The following is a 24,507-nucleotide window of genomic DNA, read 5'->3' on the forward strand; positions in this document are numbered from 1 at the left end:
TTATTTCATATGAATGTTAGCAAAATGTTTCATGGACCACTAAACAGAATGAATGGAGCCCTCAGAAGACAATCATGACTCGGTTACAGATAAAACAGTTTGAAGAAAACCAATTTTATTATTATGAAAGAATGTGGACAAACTGGACAAAGGGTGACTGAGGGTGGGCTGCAGGCTGTTCTCGTGTTTATTAGCATGACCTCTTAAATTGAATACTCTGAAATTACTGAAAACAACAAGCACCACTCACTTGTAATGGCCTGTATTTGTATAGCGCCTTCTTAGGGTTATACAATCCGCCAAGGTGCTTTCCAACACGATCAGCCATTCACTCACTGATGATGATGAGCTACGATGTAGCCACAGCTGCCCTGGGGTGCACTGACAGAGGTGAGCCCTGCTGAACACTGGCACCACCGGTCCCTCTGACCACCACCAGTAGGCAAGACAGGTTAAGAGTCTTGCCCAAGGACACAACAGCAGCATTCTCTGGTACTCACACACACACACACACACACACACACACACACACACACACACACACACACACACACACATATATATATGTATATAATTTTAAGGGCAGAGGGGTAGGAGAAAGGGTGTGGTATAGTTAGATCTCTGCATTGTTTTTTGCACCATTTCCTGCTTCAGACTCAACAGAAGTTAGACATCTGAGGCCCTCTGCTGGTTAAAGAGGTGACACTCAACTTGAAAGCAGCAATTTGTGGTCTGCATCCATGACCACAGTGTTCTGGTCGATGTTTCTATTGCACAGGTCAAGATGGATGCATTCCCTATTTTCTTTTGTATTTTTGTCATTAAATGACTTCCCAGGTTCTCTTTAAACAGGGTTATTATTTGTGTGAGTAACTGGGATTTTTGTTTATACTCAAAAGAAATTCAACTCACTAAAATGGAAACCTGTACAGTGGAGCCAAATCACAGATCTACTGTTTACTTATAACATGGAAATAAGGTCCACAGTTGTACTTAATTTCAGTCAGATTTCACCACATTTCATCCAGTTTTGGTGGAGTCATGATTCTTTGGGTCGTGAGAGTGGCAGTGACAGTGTCTAAACCAAATTAATGTGAAAATAGACATGAACTATAGTGTTGATCAATGATCTGTTAACTTGCTCTACTGAATCAACCCCTGAAAACACATGCATGTTTCTGTGAAATCTGTATTTCTCTTGTGATCAAATCAAACACAGAAAAACACAATAATTGGGTAGAAATATATTTTCTCATAAACAATACAGTCATCACAGTCTGTCTGGACAAAAACTGACAGAAGTGAGGATTCACTAGAGACAATTATCAACAGTACACACTTTCAGACTCAGTAAAAGCACTTGGATATTTCATTTTCAGTCATGCAAAAGACAAACATCTGCTTCCAAAGACATGCAGGACGAAGCATCTCTGATAAACGGTCATAGAAATGTTTAGCCCAGTCTCTAATCAAGCAAAAGAGTTGCTGGAAGTCACAGAAAAGTTAAGTTAATAAAAATGAAATAATGGAAATAAAAATACTGGAATGGCTAGAATAATGTTAGATTTACCATGACAAAATGAATACGTTAAAAGACTATGCTCCATATGAGTAGATTCATTTATACAAGTAATAATTAGTTGTGCTAAACATCTCCATGTTTGGGTTCACATACGGCAGCATTAGATCAGCACTTTAATGGCAGTTTTTCATATTTGGTCCTCCCCATCCTCAGAGACTCAGATTACAGATTATTAAAAATGTATTATCCTTTCAAAAAATTGAGAAAATATAATTAAAGTTTATTTTTTATGTTTAAAAAATGTTTTGTAGGGAATCCTCTCCCAGCTAAATGGCAGAAATGTTCACTCCTGGCATGTCACTGTTCTCCCTGTGTGTATCTGTAGGTTATATTGTACACTGTTAAAATGTTTGGCTAACTCAGCTTAACTCACTTTAGTCTACATTTTACTTTGACTGACTTTTGTCAGCTTAAGTTAAATTTAAAATATTAAAGATGTAGCCTGGCAAGTCATGCTATTGGACAACGTGACATACTCACAGTCAATGAGGCAATCCGCCATACACCGTTGTAGAAGTCTCAAATACATCCTTTTTTAAAATAAAGGACTTGAGTACCTCTATCTGCTCTCGACTCAAAGAAAAGTACATGTCTAAATAATCCAAAGTTGATGCAACTATTTCAAACGAGTTGCTGCCATTGCTCAGTTGCAGTAACATCCCGTCCACCAAACCGATAGAGAGCTGTGATTGGCCCATCAAATTATTAGAGAGCAGCGATTGGCATGGCTCTGGGGCTGCTGAGGCTCTCTCTCTCTCTCTCTCTCTCTCTCTCTCTCTCTCTCTCTCTCTCTCTCTCTCTCTCTCTCTCTCTCTCTCTCTCGCTATATATATATATATATATATATATATATATATATATATATATATGTACAGATATACATATACATATATATGTATGTATGTATGTATATATATACATATACATATATATGTATGTATGTATGTATATATATATATATATATATATATATATATATATATATATACACACACACATCTTTTACCTGCTTTACTTTGATACACACATATATGTATATATATACACTCAACAAAAATATAAACACAACACCTTTGTTTCTGCTCCGATTTTTCATGAGATGGACTTAAAGATCTAAAATTCATTCCAGATACACAATATTACCATTTCTCTCAAACATTGTTCACAAATCAGTCTAAATGTGTGATAGTGAGCACCTATGCTTTGCTGAGATAATCCATCCCACCTCACAGGTGTGCCACATCAAGAAGCTGATCTGACATCATGAGTAGTGCACAGGTGTACCTCATACTGCCCACAATAAAAGGCCACCCTGGAATGTGCAGTTTTGTCTCACAGCAAAATGCCACAGATGACACAAGCATTTAGGGAGCGTGCAATTGGCATGCTGACAGCAGGAATGTCAACCAGATCTGTTGCTCATACATTGAATGTTCCTTTCTCCACCATAAGCCATCTCCAAAGGTGTTTCAGAGAATATGGCAGTACATCCAACCGGCCTCACAACCGCAGACGACGTGCAACCACACCAGCCCAGGACCTCCACATCCAGCATGTTCACCTCCAAGATCGTCTGCGACCAGCCACTCAGACAGCTGCTGAAACAATTGGTTTGCATAACCAAACAATATCTGCACAAACTGTCAGAAACCATCTCAGGGAAGCTCAACTGCATGCTCGTCGTCCTCATCGGGGTCTTGACCTGACTCCAGCTCGTCGCTGTAACAGATTTGAGTGGGCAAATGCTCACATTAGATGGCATCTGGTACGTTGGAGAGTTGTTCTCTTCACGGATGAATCTCGGTTTACATTATTCAGGGCAGATGGCAGACAGCGTGTGTGGCGTCGTGTGGATGAGTGCTTTGCTGATGCCAATGTTGTGGATCGAGTGGCCCATGGTGGTGGTGGGGTTATGGTATGGGCAGGCATCTGTTATGGACGAAGAACACAGGTGCATTTTATTGATGGCCTTTTGAATGCACAGAGATACCGTGATGAGATCCTGAGGCCCATTGTTGTGCCATACATCCATGAACATCACCTCATGTTTCAGCAAGATTATGCATGGTCCCATGTTGCAAGGATCTGTACACAATTCTAGGAAGCTGAAAATGTCGCAGTTCTTGCATGGCCAGCATACTCACCGGACATGTCACCCGTTGAGCATGCTTGTGATGTGCTTGACCAGCATGTACGACAGCGTGTACCAGTTCCCACTAATATCCAACAACTTCACACAGCCATTGAAGAGGAGTGGACCAACATTCCACAGGTCACAATTGACAATCTGATAAACTCTATGCGAAGAAGATGTGTTGCACTGCATGAGGCAAATGGTGGTCACACCAGATACTGACCAGTTCTGAGTCCCCAGACCCCCAATAAAGCAAAAACTGCACATTCCAGGGTGGCCTTTTATTGTGGGCAGTATAAGGTACACCTGTGCACTACTCATGATGTTGGATCAGCATCTTGATGTGGCACACCTGAGAGGTGGGATGGATTATCTCAGTAAAGCACAGGTGCTCACTATCACACATTTAGACTGATTTGTGAACAATGTTTGAGAGAAATGGTAATATTGTGTATCTGGAATGAATTTTAGATCTTTAAGTCCATCTCATGGAAAATCAAAGCAGAAACAAAGGTGTTGCGTTCATATTTTTGTTGAGTGTATATATACAGCTACTTTGACAGAGATAAAATAATCAACATGTAAAGGGAATAGACAAAAAGAAATATTTGGAGCTAATGTGATTCTTGGTGCAGGTCTGATTTAAATGGAGCCAATTTTCTTTGGTTTATTCTCTAAAAATGTTAACTGTCTGAACATCTGAATGCTAAATGCATTAAATTAAGGGCTTTTATTGTATATTTTGCTAATATTTAATTCATCCAATAAAAGAAATGTGGTATTATGGTAAAATGGTTTTCACAATTTTTAACTGGTAAGAAAAATATAAACAAACAAATTACAATTTCCTGTTCTGATATTGTAAAAGTCTGTAAAATGAACAGCTCTATAACTGGAGGGTTTTGTACTTCTATAAAAGTAAAATTTCCCCTATAAAGTCTGATATATATGTGGATCGTCTCTATGATTTGTTCCTCTGATCAAACTGATGCTTTTTTTAGCCACAAAGAATATAAAGAAACAGAATGTAACTCTAGCAGGCAGAGTTATGTGTGTGTGTGTGTGTGTGTGTGTGTGTGTGTGTGTGTGTGTGCGCGTTGTGCCACCATATCGACAGAGTTACCATGCAGCCTTGTTTATAAAAATAGTGAGACACAAACATCACATCCAGTTGAAAAAGCACAAAATAGTTGAAAGTAAATAAAAGCCTTGACCTAGAGATGCTCCAGTTCCATGCAACATGCAGACATCACGTGTTACATTCATCACACTCGTTATCCTAAAATGAGTGTAGTCTGAGTTTATACAAGAAATAAAACAGTTAAAAAATATCATGCTCTTTCCTTCTTTGAAAGTTTTAGAAAATAAATCAGTCTGTCCACAAAAAAGCAACAGAAAATAAAGTAACTCTTCAAAATATACAAGAAATACAGCATGTAAGATAGTTTACATAGTTTACAGGTAAATGTTTACAGCTAGCTCTGGTTGGCTCGCCTGCGTTTGTTGGGGCTTTGTCCGGGATCCATCCTCAGCTCACGATACTGCATCTGTCCATCATCAGAGATGGTAAGAGAAAAGATGAAGCTGCATCATCATCTAATCAAACACTATTATAATCTGCTCTTCCCTTTTACTTTTTTAAATCAGAGGACCGAGTAAATAAACGAGTCACAGTTCAGGTATTCTACCCACCACCTGGACGTCAGACGGCACTCTGGACAGGAAGTCAAGAAGCTCATTGTTGTCGATCATGTAGGGATCTCGAAGCTTCTTGGTGAACTTATTCACACCTGCAGAACCAAACAATGGTGCTTGAACATCGAAAATGCAGAACACCTGAAATGCTATCGGGCACTCTGAGTTTCACATGCATGCTGAAAATAAAAACGGCCTTCTACCCCTGTAAAGTAAAGCAGGTAAAAGATTTTTTGTTTTTTATCATTTAAAGGGTAACTCTGCAGTTTTGGCTTGCCTTTAGCACCCCCAGTGCCCGTTTGTAGAACCAAAAGCAAAACTTATCTCCTCGCTGTGCATTCATCTTTTTAACACCATAACCTAACAGCTGAAATGTCTCCTATCCTTCATTAGTGTCTACAGGAGCGGTTCATCACTCAATTAAACAAATCAGTTGTGTTTATGATCTAAAACATAAAGGAAATGTGCTGGAACCAGACTTCAGCACCAGGTATGTCAGCTCCATTTTTTCCAAGTCCCAACAGAGTGGCCCACTTGTCTGAAGTTGTAAGTGGGATATTCTGGCCACAGGGGGCGATAGAGGCTGGGCGGCCATTCATTACCCAGTAAAGAGTCATTTTAGCAGATACTGGCTAAAGAAAATCACATAAAAAAGTTGGAAAGTTTCCCTATAAGGCTGTAAAGCAAAAAGGCGTGGTGGATTTTTTTTCTCTCGTTCAGCTTCATATCTGTAATGTTTGTTTAAGTAGATGATTTAAAGCATGGTGCAAAACTCAGAGGTATCGTTCAGACATTTTATTTTGTTTCTGTATAACAGTTATAAATAACAATTATCTGTCGTAGCTTCCTGAAATAAAATCTCATTTATTGAAAGAAAAACCAAAGTGAATTGCTGCTGGCGTACGGCTCCAGTCTACTAAAGCCGGGCGTACACTATGCGACTTTTTCACTTTTTTGAGCCCATTTTCCACTCGTGCAAGAATCCACGAGATCGGGGCGAGTTTCGCGCTGAGCGTCGTGTAGTGTACAGGGGGTTACGAGAGGCGATTAACACCACATGACCAGCTACCGATCAGCAATCGTGAGCTCACACGGACTTCTGGCGTGTTTAATATTTTGCTCGTCCCTTGCGAGGGCATCGCACTGTTGAAGCGGTGCTGCGAGCAGCTGCGACCCAAAAAGTATCAGAACCGCTCACGGCGCATGCGCAATCCTGCATCAACACCACAATAATAACACACGTTGTTCGTTTTTGTTTCTACACGTTTTTTTACTCACAAAGATTGTCAAGAAAGCGTGTTTGTCGTGTTCATTTCAAATTAAACTGATCACAAAACACAGATTTACTTTCTTTATTTAGTTTTCCTCATGCAACCCCCATAAATCCCTGTGTGTCCTCCTGCAGCACTCCCGAAGGACAACAGGCAAAACAAGACAAAAAAGTCTGACGTGTTGTGTAAAAACTGCTATTTTTAGCATATTTTTAGGGCCGACGTGTTGCTACCAGACGTACAGTGTGAGCACATGACTCGTGAGATCTGCCCTGCGAGGAAGTCGTACAGTTTGAGCTGAAGCTGAGTGCTACGAGTGAAAAAGTCGCACAGTGTACGCCCAGCTTAAGATTGACTCCAGGTCATGTGTTGCTATTTCATAAGCATGTGCACTTCTGTGAACATTAGGGGGACTGGAGCTGTTTTTAAACAGATAACAAAAGAATTATCCTCAATTTGACTTTGGGCACCATGCATAGGACAAAACTCACAAAAACCTGTGGAAATCAGAACTCACCCCATGCGAGCACGAGGTACCGTAGAGGTATGAGGTAGAGAAGCAGAGTGACCAAACAGAAGGCGGTGATCGCCAGCCAGCTGAGAAAAGGCACTGTCCAGTTAAAGGTGCTGCAGCAGAAAGACAAACAGATAAAATACAGGAAGTTCATCCTTCTCCGCCTGCTTATTCACCACTGCACTCCTTCAGCTGCTTCAGGCTTTGTAGCACATTGACAGTTAAATCATGCAGGATTACGAAATCTTTGGGATTTTTATAATTCAATTAAAATACAAAGTGAGCAGAACATCCATGTGTGATCACGTCTCCTACTTCTTCATCCTCTCTCCAAATGACGCCACCTCATCCAGGGCGCTCTGAACGCTGATGAACACGTCCTGGATGGCGTACAGTTTATCCATGAAGCCTTTGGGCTCTGAGTCCTGACAAGAGGAGAGTCCAGATAAAGTGAAACGTCACAACAAGATTCCGTTTTTTTAAAACCCTGACGAAAAATCCAGCTTTAAAATGTTCAGATGTGAGATTCTTTTAGTTTTATGGCAAAGACTGTTTGTTGAGGCTTGTTTCTGCTTGCCAGTGACCCACGGTGACCCTAATGAGCCATTGGCAGCAGCTTTAACATTTTTAAATGTTGATTACTCTTCTTATACAGTTCATCAAGAAGCATCGTGTCTTATCTTGGGTTCTTGAAAGTGTTCAGTTTATCTGAAAAGGGATTTTTTAAAGCCTTTTTGCCTGAAACAAATCTTTCTAACAACAAAAAAGGATGAACGCCTCTGACACAAATCAAATGGATCACAACTACATGCTAAACCCTCCCACAGGTAAGATGACTCTGTGTGCTTTCCACTTTAAAATAAAAAGCCAAGAGGGAGCCTGCAATCAAGATGTTTTGGATCAAATTCACAGAAAGTGGCTTTTTCTTTAGGCAACAACCATAAATGAAACAAGCTTTTATATTTGTTTTCATTAGGTTTTCTGTGAAGTTCTGTGTTCAGTGACAGTATTATGGTCACCACAGTCCAGTACCTTGTCTTCTTTGTCCTCCTCTTCATCCTCCCATTCAAACATGGCTTCCATAGACTGCAGCACAGAGCAGAGCACTGGTCACTTAAATGTTTCAGGAGAAAACAAACATCAAAACATCTTGTTTTCTCACCATGTCAGTCATTCCTCTGCTCGATGAGAAGACATAGTTCCAGACCAGCAGCAGAACCAAAGCCAGCGGCAGCATGTAGAGCTCGAAGTTCCACACCACCAGTACAAACAGCTGTGTGTGGAGAACAGTCAGAGTTGGTAGAACGGCACAAACAACACAAGAAGAGTGTGTGGTTCTCATACAATAAAGGAGATGATGCTCCTCTGTGCAGACTCCCACTCAAAGCAGCTGTTGATGTAGGTGACGTAGCTGTAGAGGACCATGATGCACCGCTTCACCCGGTTAAAGTTCTGCTGCAGCAACTGGAAGCAACAGATTTACTTAGTGGAAAAACAACCAAAGGTATATACGTTTGTCGGTTTAGTGTAAAAAGTGGAGATGTTTGTATTTCCTTTGATTATTTTAATGAAGGCAAAATCAGTTTTTTGTACATTGTAAACTTAAATCTATTCTTGCACTTAAAGCCTAAAATAAGTTAGAAGAGTCCCACCTTTCCTCTTGGTATTGTTTCCATTTCCGGTGTGGACAATACTTTAGTTTTAAGTTTGATTTAGTCATAAAGTGTTATAAAGTTTGAATATGAAATAATTTATCAAAAATATATATTTTTAAAATAATACCTCCACAGGGCACTTAGAAGTGTGCAGAATGACGGTGCAGTAAGTTTTATTTTAATAAAAATAATTAAATATTTAATTTGAAGGGCATGACACAGAGTTTATTTTTATATCTACCAGCCAATAATAATGCACCATTGCGGGTTGCTACACAGTCTGCTGGCACAGCGAGACTGGCACTCAGTGGCCGACTCGTCAAGCCAAGCAGCTGCTTCTGAGCCTAGAAGGTGTCGTTATCTTCAGAAAAGGAGCGACCACAAAAGATCTAAAACCAGAGTGAGTTTAAGTGAAGCCTACAACAGATGGATCCAAATAAAACATTTCACAAATCAGCAGCAAGCCTGATATCCCGACGGCTGGAAACCTTGTTCAGTTGTTGCAACTACAACCTCCACACACTAGGTGTTGCTTTGGTGTTCGTGTTCCATATTCTACCTTTAATTATACCTCAGTTTGCATTTTACCCTTATTTAGTCATTATGTGACCACCATCCCGTCTCAGTGTTTTTTTTTCACTATCTCCGCCTTCTGTCTAAATTGAGAAGAGACAGAATTCTTTTTTCAATCATGTTCAAAAGTTCGGTAACGTCAGAGCGAGTTACTGCAGCTCACGCTAGGAAACGTTTGAAACCCTTTTCAGACGTTGGAGTTTGTTACCCTAATACCTTTGGGTATTTATCATAAACAACTCAGCCTTTGGTCTGAGAGACGGTTATATTAATATTACCGCAGTTCAGCTTATTTTATTTTCACATAATGAAGTCTATTAGCTCTCATGAATGTTGCCATTTCTGTGTTTTCAGCTGTTTAATTTGAAGGAAACTGTTTCACTAAGATCCAATATTAAATCATAAATACATTTAGTTTGTTTTAATTGTGAAAAGATCAGAAGTTTCAAAGTGAAAAGGAGAAGCTGTAAATGAGAATAGTATGCACCTGCTTGGAGACTTTTGGTTCTTCCTCTAAGTATTTTCTCTCAGCAGGGACAATTGTCTTCAAAGCAGCTTTTACCTGAGGTGAACCACACATGAAGGACTGGGGTCACAACTTTGTTCTGAAAAATGGTTTCAAGCTCAGATCACCATCATAAAACCCAACAGAATCAATCAGAGCGACAAGAGGATTGAGATGATCCTCACTAGTCTGGGAACCTCACGCACTCCTCCACTCTGCTCCGTTTCTGCATTAAACAATTTCCTTCACACCTGTTCGGTGTACAGTGTTACACTCACGGTGTTGTAAATGACTTCGATATCCAGGTAGATGTGTCCTTTGGTGGGTCCTGTCAGGTCCTTGTTCTTCAGGAGGTACGCCCTCTGCTCACCATTATGGACCTTAAACACAAGAGTCAGACTAGCTTACAGGATCCAGACGGTCCGAACTGTCTCATACTGTTCACACAATAACTACTCATTCAGACATAAAGATCATCCACATTCGGACATAAAATGATTTGTGTTTATACAGTAAAAATCTTAAGGATCAGGTCTATGCTTGTTGCAGAAGATGTGGTCCTGTTGGCTTCATCAGCTTTCACTGGAGCGGTTCGCAGCCGAGTGTGAAGTAGCTGGGATGAGAATCCGCTCCTCTAAATCCGAGACCATGGTCTTGAGTTGAAAAAGGGTAAAATGACTTCTGCAGGCTTGGGATGAGGCCCTGCCCCAAGTGGAGGAGTTTAACTTGGGGTCTTGTTCACAAGTGAGGGAAAGATGGAGAATAGGATCAACAGGCGGATTTGTGCTGCATCTGCAGTGATGCAGGCATTGTACCGATCTGTCGTGGTGAAGAGAGAGCTGAGCAGGAAGACCAAACTCTTGATTTACCGGTCGATCTACGTTCCTCCCCTCACCTATGGTCACGAGCTTTGGGTAGTGACCGAAAGAAAGAGATCGTGGATACAAGCGGCCAAAATGAGTTTTCTCCGCAGGGAGTCTGGGCTCTCCCTTAGAGATAGTTCAGTCATCCAGGAGGGGCTGGGAGTGGCTCGGGCATCTGATTAGGATGCCTCCTGGATGCCTCTCTGTGTGAGAGACCCAAAGGAAAACCAAGGACACAATGGAAGGTTTATGTTTCTCAGCAAGCCAGGGAATGCCTTGGGATCCCCCTGGAGAAGCTAGCTCAAGTGGCTGGGGAGGTGGAAGTCTGGGCCTCCATGCTTTGGCTGCTGCCCCTACGACCTGTCTCTGGATAAGCGGAATGGATGAATAGATAGTAAAAATCTTCTGCTGCTTGTCCACAACCAATTCACAGAGGAGACCACATAAGTAGATGTTCCCAGACCTCCTTCCTTCCCTGTGTATCTCCTCCAGCTCACACAGAGGGACTCCACGGTGTCCAAGTGTCTGCCGTTATTCTTTCCAGCAAGTCCTGAGTCTGCCCTGACACGTTCTTTCTGACGGTGCATGTCTAATACACTTTCTTTGAACAGCATCCAGACGGCATCCGTAACAAATGACTAAATTACATCAACGGGCTCCTTTGATGAAGAGGAGTAACGACTTTATCCTGAACTCCTCCCAAACAGGTGACAAAGGAGAACATCAGCATACGAGAATCCACCCACTTTGCCTCAAAGCTGAGACCTTCCTGAAACGTCACATAATGATGCAGTCACTGTGTTTTGGATGTCGGGACTCTACATATGGTTGACACTCACATTTAATAGCGGAATGGCCACTTTTCCCAGGAAGTCTGCACTTCTGTCTCTGTCTTCATCAAACACCGTCACCTCCAGGACAGAGTGAATGTCTTTCACATTACTGAGGACAGAGAAGACAAGTACCTCTAATGAACCTGTTCTAATATGGGGTTTGAAACTAATGTTGGATCTCAAAGATCACGGCTAGATCAAATCATCATCTCATGGTGATGGAATTTTAAACAAATTAGAAAATTTTGATAACTACATTTCTGTCTTAAAATAGTCAAGGTGTCTAGAGCAGTGCTTCCTGAAGTTGGAGTCACAACCAGAAACTACGTTTGGGCCGATGAGATGATCAGAAGTTAAAAAAGAAAGAATTTTAATAAAACACCTTTAAAAGTGACAACACAAGCTAGTTCGTATTCTTGTTGTGTTGCGTTATTACTTAGCAGCCAGCTGTTTGATCGGATCAGCCAGGGGTACACTGACCAACGAAGACTCACAAGGTGAAGACTTTGTTCCACTCTGGATTGAGGTTCTTGTAAACAGTGTGTGTCTGCAGCCTGTCGTTATTCAGCTCCAGCACACAGAACGGATCACTTTTACCTAAAAGACCAACCAGGTTAATGGTTTGAACAGTTTTATGTTTTAAACCTCAGAAAATCTAAAACTTAACAAGACACCACGAGGAAGAAGAGGGAGGAATCGGATTATTACCAGTTACATCAGCTGCCATGAGTCCTTCTGCTCTCAGCACCTTCACCTGCACGATGCCCACGTCTTTTAAGTTAAAGAATGACTTGCTCACACCCTGTGGCACAGCAGGTAAAGTTTATCATTTAGCTGATATTCCACCTGAACAAAACTCAGACTGGTGCTTACATATCGTTTGTTGATCTGCTGACGCTCTAGTGGGTCACCCAGCGGTGTGACGGACAGGTCAGAGATGGAGACCGCAGCCGAGGCGGTCAGTGTGACCAGCACAACCACAAAGCCTCGGGCATCCTCCAGCGGCAGCTCCAAGTGATGGGTCTTCTCTTTGACCAGAGTGGAGAGGTCTAGCTGGCAGCTGGAACACAAACACGACTGATCTGAGCTCATCGGTCAAAAGTGAGCTGGAAATAATCACAGTTTGGAATAACTGCATTCTTCCTCCATGAGAGTTGTTCAGTTTCTAAACATGAAAGTTAAAATCCCAGAGGTGAACAAACTGAGCAATGTGACTTTAGAGAAAAGCCAGCGTGAAGCGTTTCCATACAGAATGTATTCATACCACTGGACTATGCTGACGTAGTCAAAGCCTTAAGCCATTTACAGTCCGACCTTGAGTCCAAACAGAGAGTCAACTTGGACCCATCCAGTGTGTTGCTATGTACAAAAATGCTTTATTCTCAATAAACTGCAAAGTTTAGATAGGCACCTGGTCTGGTCCTGGTGCATGTATGATACAATGATGACACGTTTCACTTATCCAGTTTCACATCAACATTAATAGGTCAGCTAGGAGCTAAAAGGCCTGTCAGCACAGCCGGTGTCTTAAGTTAAAGTCCAATTAGGCGTCACACACTAGTGAAATTTGTTCTCCGTATTTGCCCCATCTTCTGGGGGAGCGGTGAGCTGCAGACGTGGACAGCTCAGTAACTCTTTGGTGGTTTAATCCAACCCCTTAATACTGAGTGTCCAGCAGGGAGGCAATGGTTTCCATTTTTAAAGTCTTTGGTATGACCGACCGTGAATTTGAGCCCACGATCTCTCAGTCCCAGGGCGGACACTCATGCCACCAGGCCACTGAGCTGGTCCTCTGTCAGAGCTACCAGAGAGGAAGCGGCGCAGCAGGTGTTATGTGCCGTCACAGGGGAGTTTGCTCAGGTCCAGCTGGGAGTCATGAAGAATAAAATATAAAACACCACCATGACTCAGAGCATGATCATTTCCAACATGTCTCGATTACCCCTCATTTACATCTTTGGAAAGTTGCTCATGAGTTCACGCAATACCAGCTAGGTGTGTAGAAAGGAGTTGGTACGCAAAAGGCACACTGGTGCCCTCGTACCGTCATGCACTGTGAACCCATATCCTTGCCATTAATAACACCAAAAGCAGCCAAAAGAATGATGAAGCACGAGTTTAATTTTTAAATAGACCGGAAGCACCTCGCTGAAACGCGTCTCACTTCTGGTCTGGCTCATATGTAATTTGTCCCGCTTCATAACGATCCACATACAGCGTCAGCAAAATAGAACAAAATAAAACCATGCAGAAAAATTCTGCTGCTCCACACCTGGATCTGCTCCGCACCGCAGCCTGTGTACAGCACATTAGATTAAGTGATTTTTGGGACTTTGCGGAAGCAGCATGGATTCCGATCACGGCTGATGACCACAGCTCCTGTAACAAGGTTTAGGCTGCTCATTGAAGGCAGACTGAGATATTTTTCATGCCTGTTTCTGTTTTTAAATGATTTCAGGACGTCTGCAACTTTCACCTCAATCACTGACATATTAGAGAGTTTTGTTAACGACAAGAGTTTCGCTCAATGCGTTTGACTTTGTGTTAAAGCAAAGTCACTGTTCGTTGAGGCTTGACAAGTATTTCAATTAAACAATCAGGTTTAAGTGGAAACTCCTTATAAAACACTTTATTGCTAAAAGCTGGAGCATGCTAAGTCCACTGGGACCATCTCATGTTTTTTCATGTATGTACTTCATTTGGTTATCAGTTGTAACCAGTGTGTGATTTGTGAAAAAAAGGAGGGGGGGGGGGGTGATTTTTCAGTTTTTTTTTTATGAAAGTTACCACATGCTTCTGTATGCTGACCGCAGGGTATTTTGTACGTAGGTTTACCCTTTTGAAACTGACGGAGAAAAAAACATGAAGGGAGGTTATGTTTACATCTTTTTTCCTCTCTGTGCTCATTCTCGAGTGGCTGGGTGGCAAAAACAGACACAATATGCAAGTACACTTCTACAAAAGTTTATGTACAAAATCACAGAAATATAAACACTTTACCATCCTAAGACAGGGGGAGGTTTAGAGAGAAACTTATTGAAGACAAAATCAAAGTTATTAAAGCTCGTATGTGCTCTAGGATGAAGGGTTTATGCGTGTTAAATGATTACAGCTCTATCAAATCAGTAACTAAAATAAAAACTGGCATTGACAGTCTGGACACTTTAAAAAAAAACAGCTAAAGACCTTTTTATTTAAAGCTGCTTGTACTGAAATCTTTAGTTTTCTTATTTTTAACTCAAATTTGTAATCATCTTTCATTTGTTTATGATATTATTTTCTGATGGTAATCTATTTCTGTAGTGAAATCATTATGTTTTATTTTGTTTTGATCTTTGTGAAGCACTTTGTGATTCTCTGTCTGTGATGAGTGCAATAAAAATAAAATGTACTTTATTACTGAAACTGTTCAGTCACCAACTCAGAATACTTGTGAAAAAACAATTAATAAATAAAGCAAATGTCAGGTTTTCTTTCGTAAACTTTGTTATAAAACCCACTAAAGTGTAACTAAAGTATTCATCTGTCTACATTCAATTTCTGTAATTCTGCCCGTTTCCTCAGAAAAACAGTAAGCATTTTAAATTGTTCAGGGATTTCTGAACTGGATTGCAGCCAAAGCTAACAGTAAGTTGGTGAGCTGCCAGCTGTTTCTAAGTCCTCAACCCACAAGTAACCCAAGCAGAAACCTCAACACTTCCTTACATACATGTCAGCACTCAGGACCAAAGGTCAGAACCCTGTGGTGGAGCCAGACTGAAGGAACTCACCGTCCAATGAAGTCGTCTCTCCTGCCAGTGTCTTTGTCCCACACCGTGATCTCCAGCACCCCTCCTGTCTCCTCATACAGATGCAGGTCAAACTGCTCCCTCCACTGAGGACTCAGGGTCTTTGGCACCGTCTGCACAAAAACACCTCCACTAGTTCAACTAGTCACCTTCCTGAGCATGTCCTTTTAGAGCTAACAGCAGCTGACCCACCTTGCTCTTGTACTTCTGTGGCCCCAGCCTGAACTTAACGTATGGGTCGCTCAGACCATTGGGGTCCATGGGTATGAGGTTTCGGCCTTCGATCAGCGCGATGCTGACAATCCCTCTCCAGAGCTGAGCCTTCCGATGCACCTCGGAGAGACGCATCGACTGCTGCTGCTATCAACACACACACACACACACACGCACGCACACATACTAAAATCACTTGCACTGACATATAAGAGCAGCGTAAAGATTTGCTCTTTCGTTTCTGTTTGGAACATCAGTTCCCCGAAGCTCATTTCAATCTGAGCTGTCCCATTTCTACGAGAAACATTCAACAGCAATGCCAAGGCCACCAGGACACCAGCATCACAGTTCACAGCACCCATAATATTTTCCATGCATCTATATGCTGATGACATGCTAATATACTCAGCAGCACTTGATAAAAATCCAACATTCACCGATGTTATCATGGAGCCAAGCAGGCAGCTCAACTCCAACTGATTAGTTAGAGGAGTCCTGGTTGGTGAATGCCCATGAAACTGGATTTTGAATTTTTGGTAAATAATAAAGTTTTCCTGGCAATCAGAGTTCTCGGTGTTTTCATACATTAGGTGTAAAAAAAAGAACATCCCTACTGAGTTCTAGATTGAAGACTTCTGCAGTGATCAGACACACTGAAGGTAACTATGAGAATTGCACATTTGGTGAGGTCTACTTTACAGGCCCGATAACATCATGTGTGTCAAGGCTTTAGAGAACAGGGTTTGATGATGAGAGCTGCAACAGCATATGAAATGGACAAAATGGAAGCTCTGCTGTGGAATGCAGACATGAATAACACAAACAGCTGCAGCAGGCCAATGAAGGGGTTGGGACAATTTATGGAAAACTGTGACTGCAAACACAGATGATGAGGATTTACCTTGGTGGATCGTTTCCAGGACCTCCGCAGCAGCATGGTCTGAACATACATTAAAACACGTTATTTATACTGAAGCTGCAGGTTGTTGGAATATGTAATGAATCACTAATGTGTGAGGCCACTAGAGGGTGCTAAGAGACAGGATTAGTTCAGGATGGAAGCAACGTAAGAGGGGTATCTCCCTGTCTACAGAGCAATAAAAAAATAAAAACGGCATCATCTTCCTCACTCATGCATTCATTAGCATTTATTAGACTTTGCTTCCAGGTTTTAATATTTGTTTTAAACACTTTCATTCCTCCTCTTTATCACCATCATTTTATGGATTTAGTTCTGTACCTTCTCTGACTAAAGCTGGAGCTCAGCCAAGGATTTGCTCTATTATTAATTCATACTTTGAATAAAACATGAATGAGACATGCTTTGCTTATTGCCTCTGGGCTTGGAAGACACATCTGAAGCCTATTTCTGATCGGCAAATAAGCAAGGACACATGTAACAGAACAGGACCTGTGATTACAGCAACACAAGCTAACAGTAGCACTGCTGTGCTTCACATTTCATTCTAACAGCTTCAGTCTGCACGTTCCTAATGTAAATACTCATACATGTCAATGACTCTAGGCAATATGTTTTATTACAGCCATTATCCCTTCAACTCTTGTAATGACACGTTACAGTGAAAGTGTATCTTTGGCCTCCTGAATATGAAAAGTGATCCATTCTACAAATCAGAGCCAAGGTTGTCAACTCTCACACATTGAGCATGAGACACACGCATGTGACTGTCTTCACACGCCCTCATGCCACGCCTCTAAGTTCTAAGGCAGAAAATTCAAAAGCCCCCTGCTCTCACACCTGGAGAATACCAAAGGTTGACAGCCCTGCAGAAATAATTTTCAACACATTTGCAGTGATCTCTAGTATAAATGACTACCTTGTGAATCATGTCTGTGGGGAAAAAGCTCTGGCGCTCCTGTTTCAGGGAGCAGAAGTTAGTCGGAGCAGGAGGAAGCAGGAAACGGCAATATTTGGGGTCTTTCTCATTAATATTCATGATTTGTGGACATCTCTTCTCTGATTGGTTAATAGCAACATACCTCTACCGCTTACTGTTTTGCAACGCTGATGTTTTATCTCCACAAATAACACAACCATGGAGGAGTTATGCTGTGTGGTGGAGTTGCTAATGCTAACGGTTAGCTTCTAGTAGCTGCGTCACTCTCTCCTCTCTCCTGAACTCTAAACCAACAACAGCCTTCCCCGTCATGACATAAAATGGGTGAGTCCATGAATGCTAATTTAGCAATATGACGTGAAGTTGACTGGCTTTTCTCATCCGAGTGTTTCCTCGTCTATTTTCTATCTGTTGCTAATCCAATTAAAAAGGCTAGAGAACTATGATCACGTTAAGCCTGCTTGTGAAACTCAGAGGGAGCTTCCTTATGAACTCTACCTTATTTTGAATGTGACTTTATTTCACTTAAATACCAAACACAAACGTTCTTCCTTGTGGTGAATTTAAACATATGTTTTGTTAGTAGCTGGCTTGTCTAAAATCATAAGACATGTAAAAAATTTAACCAAAACAGATGGTGACAGCTTACTTGGTACAGCTGCACCGCCGATCACTGTTTTTAAGCTAGCATGCGTTGAATAAATGTTTGCAGCAAGCTACAAGTGTTAGCATGTTAACCAGAGACAGGCTGGCTACCTGGATAATTAAGCTCCCAACATGACTTCATCACATGCAGTTCTGTCTGGGTTTCAGACCTGCAGAGACTTTTCTCATCAGTGCTGAAAACACCCAAGCATGTGGAAAAATATTAAATAAATCAGTTTAAACAGATGGGAATGATTATGTGATACCCAAATTAAAACCTGGTCTACTTTTTCACTGAAAATGTTAGAAATCTAAAAATATATATAAAGTAAAAACATGGAAACAGCTGAGGTGGTATTAGCAGGATGATTCTGGCCTACAGTTAACAAAATATAAGAAAAAGTTAAATAATTGTTCATAAGAAGCATGATTATTCCTCCCCTTAAATATTAAGTTATTCATGAAAACAACTAAGTAATATTTTAAAGGAAGCATTTTGATATTGTTCCTTTTTATCTGTGTGAAATCAGAATTTGTGGTGGAGAAAAAATATGTTACAGCAGTTTCTATAATTCATGTTGAACTTCTGTTTTATTCACAAGGCCTGCTAAAGAGGGATGAGGTTGAAAAAAAAGAACAGATATGCAACAGAAACTAAAAAACAGAATTACATTTACCAACAGCAGCTGTGGCCACATTTAAGCTCCAGCAGGAACATTAAAGACCAAAGAGGCCTGGTTAATGTTGATCAGGGAGCGGATAAGGGAGAGGGTCACTCAGCTACAGGAAGTTACTCCAACTACAACATAATCACCACTTCACTCACTCACTTTGTTCACATAAGGCTTCCACCGATATGCCTTTACCACGCCCTGCTGCAGGAAACACAAACACACTTTAACTGAGTGGATTCGATGTTTTTATTCAGCAGTTAAACCAGAAGCTCACTGGGCTGAGACTGCTCAACAGTAACTGTAGACTGTTACAATGAGGGTGTTTTTTAGCGAGTTTTGTGTTGTTAGATAATCTTGATGGTAATGGCCTGCGTTTGATTGATTGATTTCCGTCTTTCCTATTCACTCTCTCTCTTTCTTAACATTTTTTAATCACAATTGTCTATTTTTTGCTCATTTTAAATATATTTTTAATCATTTTCTAAATTATTTTTTATATTTTTACATGAAGCGCCTCATGATTTTTTTATCTTGAGAGGCGCTATAGAAAAGATATTTTCTTCTTCTTCTTCTTGATACAGTGCAATACAGTTTTACAACCCCGCCAAGGTCATACACCAATGCACATACACACATTTACACACTGATGGTGTTGAGCTACAGTGTAGCTACAGCTGCCCTGGGACATGCTGACAGAGGAGAGGCTGCTGAGCACTAGTGCCACCAGTCCCTCTGACCACCACCTACAGGCAAGGCAGGTCAATTGTCTTGCCCAAGGACACAAAGACTACAACAGACGGGGCTCGAATCTGCAACCCTTCAGTTTCTGGACGGGCATGTAACTCCTCTGCCACCGATAAACTTGCCTCCTCTTTGATTCGCTGCCTTACAATAGTGGAGGAGTTTGCGTGTCCTAATGATCCTATAGGACGTAGGCTTTCTGGGACATTTTGCCCCAGACAGTCTCCTGTGGCAAAATGGTTCTGGGTAAAAGACAAGTGCTGCTCAAAAAACATTATATGATTGTAAAAACAGAGTACCTGGTTGCCGTGGTCCCACCCAGGAACCAGTTCTGGGATTGGGCTCCCATGTGCGAGTGCCTGGAGGCAAAAATTGTATTGATGGAGCCTGGATAGATGGAGCTCTAACTGGGGACTCCAGTTCTTTTCTTTACCTTTATGGACATAGTTTCTAACTGTGGGCTGGAGGGTATCGAGGTTGGCAGCAGGAGGGCATTGTTTAGGCTTCTCTGTTTGGGCTGCTACCCACACAAACCAGCCCCAGATAAGTGGACAAAAACAGATGGACAATTGTAATTAAAAAATCTAGCAACAAAAAATTTGTCACAGAGTCAAAAGGATTCAGAAATGTGAGAACTTGTGAGGCTGAAGACAAAAATTGCAAACACTATAAAGATACATTAGGAATCATGCATCTCCTTCTCTTTTGATGGATTTTACTCATTTCCAGCCTTGCATTTCACCCAGGAGGATTCTGACTCCCAGTTTGAAAACACGAGGACAGCCCCAAACCAAATCAGCAGAAAATCCACACTGAAATCTTTGTTTACCCTCTGAGGCAATACGACCAAACGTTTTAATTCTTCAAACAATGGACACCAATAATCACTGGCTGGCAGCAATATCTTCCACATCTCCAGCTAAGAGAAATCAGACTTACAGTTGTGTCTCTCTGTTCCTCGATGGGGCTGTTCTTCGGAGTCAGAGTGATGGCCAACTCCAGAGAACCAAGGTTCTGATGCTGGTGCTGAGGGTCCTTCAGCTCCAGGGTCACAGGTATTGTTCTGCAGAGGACAGATTTGTGATCCAAAGTCAGATATGAAATGATACTCATGATCTTAAAGAATTTGATCATGAATTCAGACGTTTGATTATTATTATTATTATTATTAAAAAATGGTATCCCTTCTATGCTTACCCTAAATGTTAGAATCCAATTTGTTGTATTAAATATTTTTACCGTTTCTTCTGTCATAAATGCTCATAAATCAGTGCAGAATTTGGAACTTTTTTCATTCACAGTCATATTTTTTCATAAACACACCAAAAGTAAAGTTGTACTTATTATAAGTCACAACAACTTTTATGCCTAGTTTATACGTCTCTGTCAGCAAAGGTATGAAGACATGCAACTGTCTCTTCTCTGACAGGCACACAAGGATGGACAGAAAAGAGATACATTTTTAACTAGTCACCAACCACAATGAAGAGCCCATGTCTGTGATTGGTCGGCCCAACAACATCAATGTCTCCTTCGCTCCTATTGATTTCTTTGAAACAAAAGTTTTTGTTCCTCCAGATCAAGCAGTTCCAGCTCATTGAAAACTCGCTCTCTGCCGGTTATTGCTCCTTGAGCGGATTTGTGTTTACAAGCTGAAATAAATAAACTTTTGTCAATCAGAGACGTCACAGCAATGATAGTCAGACCTGCCAGAAAAGGTGCCCCGTTGCCCTGGCAGAGAAATGCCACATGCCACAAAGCGCTACACCAGCTCTCTGTACTCAGCTTCCTGTCCATCTCTGATACACCTGACAACTGCAGTCATCTGCGTACTTCTGTAGATGACAGGTCTCTGATTTGTACTGGAAGTCTGAGATGTACAGGGTGAAAAGGAATGGTGAGAGTACAGTCCCCTGTGGTGCTCCAATGTTAGTGATCGCCTGGTTTGATGTGCAGTTCTTCAGCCTCACAAACTAGTCTGTTTGTCAGGTAGTCTTTAATCCAAGCGATAGTTGAGCCCCCCACCTGTGTCTTCTGGAGTTTCTGGCAAAGTACATCAGGCTGGATTGTGTTAAATGCACTGGAGAAATCAAAGAACATGACCCTGACAGTGCTGCCTGCCTTGTCCAGATGACAGTGGGTTGGTGGAAGCAGCTGGATGATGGCATCTTCAACTCCAACTCCATGGCGATAAGCAAACTGCAGCGGGTCCTGATATGTACCAGTTTGCTTATTCAGGTGGACCAACAGGAGTCTCTCCAGGACCTTCATGATGTGGGATGTCAGGGCAACCGGTTTGTAGTTGTCATTGACTGATGGGCGAGTTTTCTTTGGAACTGGAACAAGGCAGGATGTCTTCCACAGGACTGGAACCTTCTCCTGGGCCAGGCTGAGATTGAAGAGGTGCTGCAGAATCCCACAGAGCTGCTCTGCACAGGCCTTCAGTACTCTGGGGCTGACACCATCTGGACCTGCAGCCTTGTTCCTATTCAGTCTCTCCAGCTGCCTCTTCACCTGACTTCTAAAGACAGATAGGTGGGAGGGGGAGGTAAATGGGGCAGCAGCATCTCCTGACTTGATTGAAGACAGATTTATAAAACCAGAAGAGGCCATGACTGCGTTATAAGACAAAAGAGCTGGCGTGTGACAGGAAAATGTTCGATCAGAGGAGGATAGGATCAGGGGCGGATTTAGCAATTTGGGGGCCCAAGGCGAACACAGACATGGGGCCCCTTACACTAAATTTTCGACAATCTTACCTTTAACTGGATTTGCGAAAATCTACCCTCTTCTGACACGATTTATTTTCACTTTTTATTAGTCCTCCTCTTTTTTCCTGTTTTTCTCTCCCTTTGAGTGCTTTCTTCTTCCTGTCAGTGCTCCTGCTTTTGCCTTTGTTATTTTATTTCTATTTTCCATTTTGGTCTATGTTTTCCTCCCTTTAAACATTTTCCATTGTCTTTCCTTTCTGCCTCCTTTTGATGTTTACATCGAGAAACGACGTCACTTTCAGAAGTGAAAATAAAAGCTTTTATGAAGCATGCTGCTTCTTTCTCTTATTGGAGCCACTAGGATAACTCCATGTCATGCTTCATGTTTTACTATTGCTTTGAGTTTGTTACGAACGCTCCCACCCCTCTTATTCTTCTTGTTTGTGGTCTCATGGCACTTGGCAAACAACAATTTGGTGCATTACCGCCACCAACTGGATTGGAGTGGAATGACTACCAATCACTTCCTGTTTGTGCATCGCCGTCTTAATAACCCTCTTATGACCATAATTATAAACGGGGCCGCCTGGTATGTTTTTAATCTTATGGCTGTAAAATTGTAATAAAAAGTACAAAGTGTGTGTAACTCTCTCCTTTTTGAGAACAACCTCAGCTTTTAGTGTATGGTTTGTATTTAGAATTTATTTCTATTAAAGCCTTTAAAAAATCAGCTTCAAAGTGAAAAAAGCAAAAAACGGATTTGAATTTTTTACATTTATTACTGAACAGGAACTTCAAAATTACTGGGCAAACAATTTAAACTTTGAACTGAAATGCATCTATTCTTTAAAAAGTGTGAACCTTGGTATCTTTTTTTGCTGTTTTTAAGACCATTTAGTATTGTTAACTTTCAGACGTTTTTATTTGATGTGGTAGACCTTGAAGCAGTTTCTCTCCAGCTGCAGGCAGAGTCACACCTCACACTGGGGTGCTACTCTTGCACACCGTGCACTGATATACCAGAAACTTTTGTCTTCGTCTTCGTCTTCCTCCGCTTATCCGGGTCCGGGTCGCGGGGGCAGCATCCCAATTAGGGAGCTCCAGGCCGTCCTCTCCCCGGCCTTGTCCACCAGCTCCTCCGGCAGGACCCCAAGGCGTTCCCGGACCAGATTGGAGATGTAACCTCTCCAACGTGTCCTGGGTCGACCCGGGGGCCTTCTGCCGGCAGGACATGCCCGAAACACCTCCCCGGGGAGGCGTCCAGGAGGCATCCTGACCAGATGCCCAAACCACCTCAACTGGCTCCTTTCGATCCGGAGGAGCAGCGGTTCTACTCCGAGTCCCTCCCGAATGTCCGAGCTCCTCACCCTATCTCTAAGGCTGAGCCCGGCCACCCTACGGAGGAAACTCATTTCGGCCGCTTGTATCCGCGATCTCGTTCTTTCGGTCATTACCCAAAGCTCATGACCATAGGTGAGGATTGGGACGTAGATCGACCGGTAAATCGAGAGCCTGGCTTTCTGGCTCAGCTCCCTCTTCCCCACGACAGATCGGCTCAGCATCCGCATCACTGCAGACGCCGAACCAATCCGCCTGTCGATCTCCCGATCCCTCCTACCCTCACTCGTGAACAAGACCCCGAGATACTTAAACTCCTCCACTTGAGGTAGGACCTCTCCCCCGACCCGGAGGTGGCAAGCCACCCTTTTCCGGTCGAGAACCATGGTCTCAGATTTGGAGGTGCTGATCCTCATCCCAGCCGCTTCACACTCGGCCGCGAACCTACCCAGCAAGAGCTGAAGGTCAGAGCTGGATGAAGCTAGGAGGAGCACATCATCCGCAAAAAGCAGAGACGAGATTCTCCTGCCACCAAACTCGACACACTCCACACCACGGCTGCGTCTAGAAATTCTGTCCATAAAAGTGATGAACAGAACCGGTGACAAAGGGCAGCCCTGGCGGAGTCCAACCCTCACTGGGAACAGAAACTTTTGTTTTAGCAAAAATAATAATTTATTGTAAAAGGATAAATAATGCTGGAATGAAGCTGAATCTTACAATTAGCAAATAGTTGAGGGTTGTTCAAATAAAAAAAAAATAAATAAAGACTGAACAAACATTCATATCCTGGTTCACTGGAGATCTGTCCTTCTTCGTGGTCACTGACTTCAGATATAAGCCTTCTGGGACACCTAATAGATCGTGTTGATTTTCTTTGAGGCATTCCCATAATTTTATGCTGGTTTTTATG

The 24,507-nt window shown here is 42.0% G+C and overlaps 1 protein-coding gene across 3 annotated transcripts in view; it reads right to left on the minus strand.

Moving 5' to 3' along the window:
• Window positions 1–1,229: 1,229 nt before the first annotated feature.
• The window catches only part of mctp1b (multiple C2 domains, transmembrane 1b), a 50,070-nt gene continuing 26,792 nt past the window's right edge, over window positions 1,230–24,507 (minus strand). The window contains exons 5-21 of one of the 3 annotated variants that reach the window (XM_054744020.2): window positions 20,485–20,608; window positions 16,528–16,566; window positions 15,606–15,770; window positions 15,396–15,526; window positions 12,499–12,685; window positions 12,334–12,427; window positions 12,120–12,222; window positions 11,632–11,734; window positions 10,208–10,309; window positions 9,912–9,986; window positions 8,541–8,660; window positions 8,359–8,469; window positions 8,229–8,282; window positions 7,512–7,621; window positions 7,200–7,309; window positions 5,409–5,506; window positions 1,230–5,263 (exon numbers count right to left, since the gene is read on the minus strand). In XM_054744020.2, the coding sequence (XP_054599995.2) occupies window positions 5,192–5,263; window positions 5,409–5,506; window positions 7,200–7,309; window positions 7,512–7,621; window positions 8,229–8,282; window positions 8,359–8,469; window positions 8,541–8,660; window positions 9,912–9,986; window positions 10,208–10,309; window positions 11,632–11,734; window positions 12,120–12,222; window positions 12,334–12,427; window positions 12,499–12,685; window positions 15,396–15,526; window positions 15,606–15,770; window positions 16,528–16,566; window positions 20,485–20,608 (1,798 nt within the window). In that variant the 3' untranslated portion in view covers window positions 1,230–5,191. Of the gene's footprint in view, window positions 5,264–5,408; window positions 5,507–7,199; window positions 7,310–7,511; window positions 7,622–8,228; window positions 8,283–8,358; window positions 8,470–8,540; window positions 8,661–9,911; window positions 9,987–10,207; window positions 10,310–11,631; window positions 11,735–12,119; window positions 12,223–12,333; window positions 12,428–12,498; window positions 12,686–15,395; window positions 15,527–15,605; window positions 15,774–16,527; window positions 16,567–20,484; window positions 20,609–24,507 lie in introns of all 3 variants that reach the window. The other 2 variants (XM_054744019.2, XM_054744021.2) reach the window with 2 other exon arrangements.

The sequence above is a fragment of the Nothobranchius furzeri genome, chromosome 6 (genome assembly GCF_043380555.1).
Source record: "Nothobranchius furzeri strain GRZ-AD chromosome 6, NfurGRZ-RIMD1, whole genome shotgun sequence".
Lineage (NCBI taxonomy): Eukaryota > Metazoa > Chordata > Actinopteri > Cyprinodontiformes > Nothobranchiidae > Nothobranchius > Nothobranchius furzeri.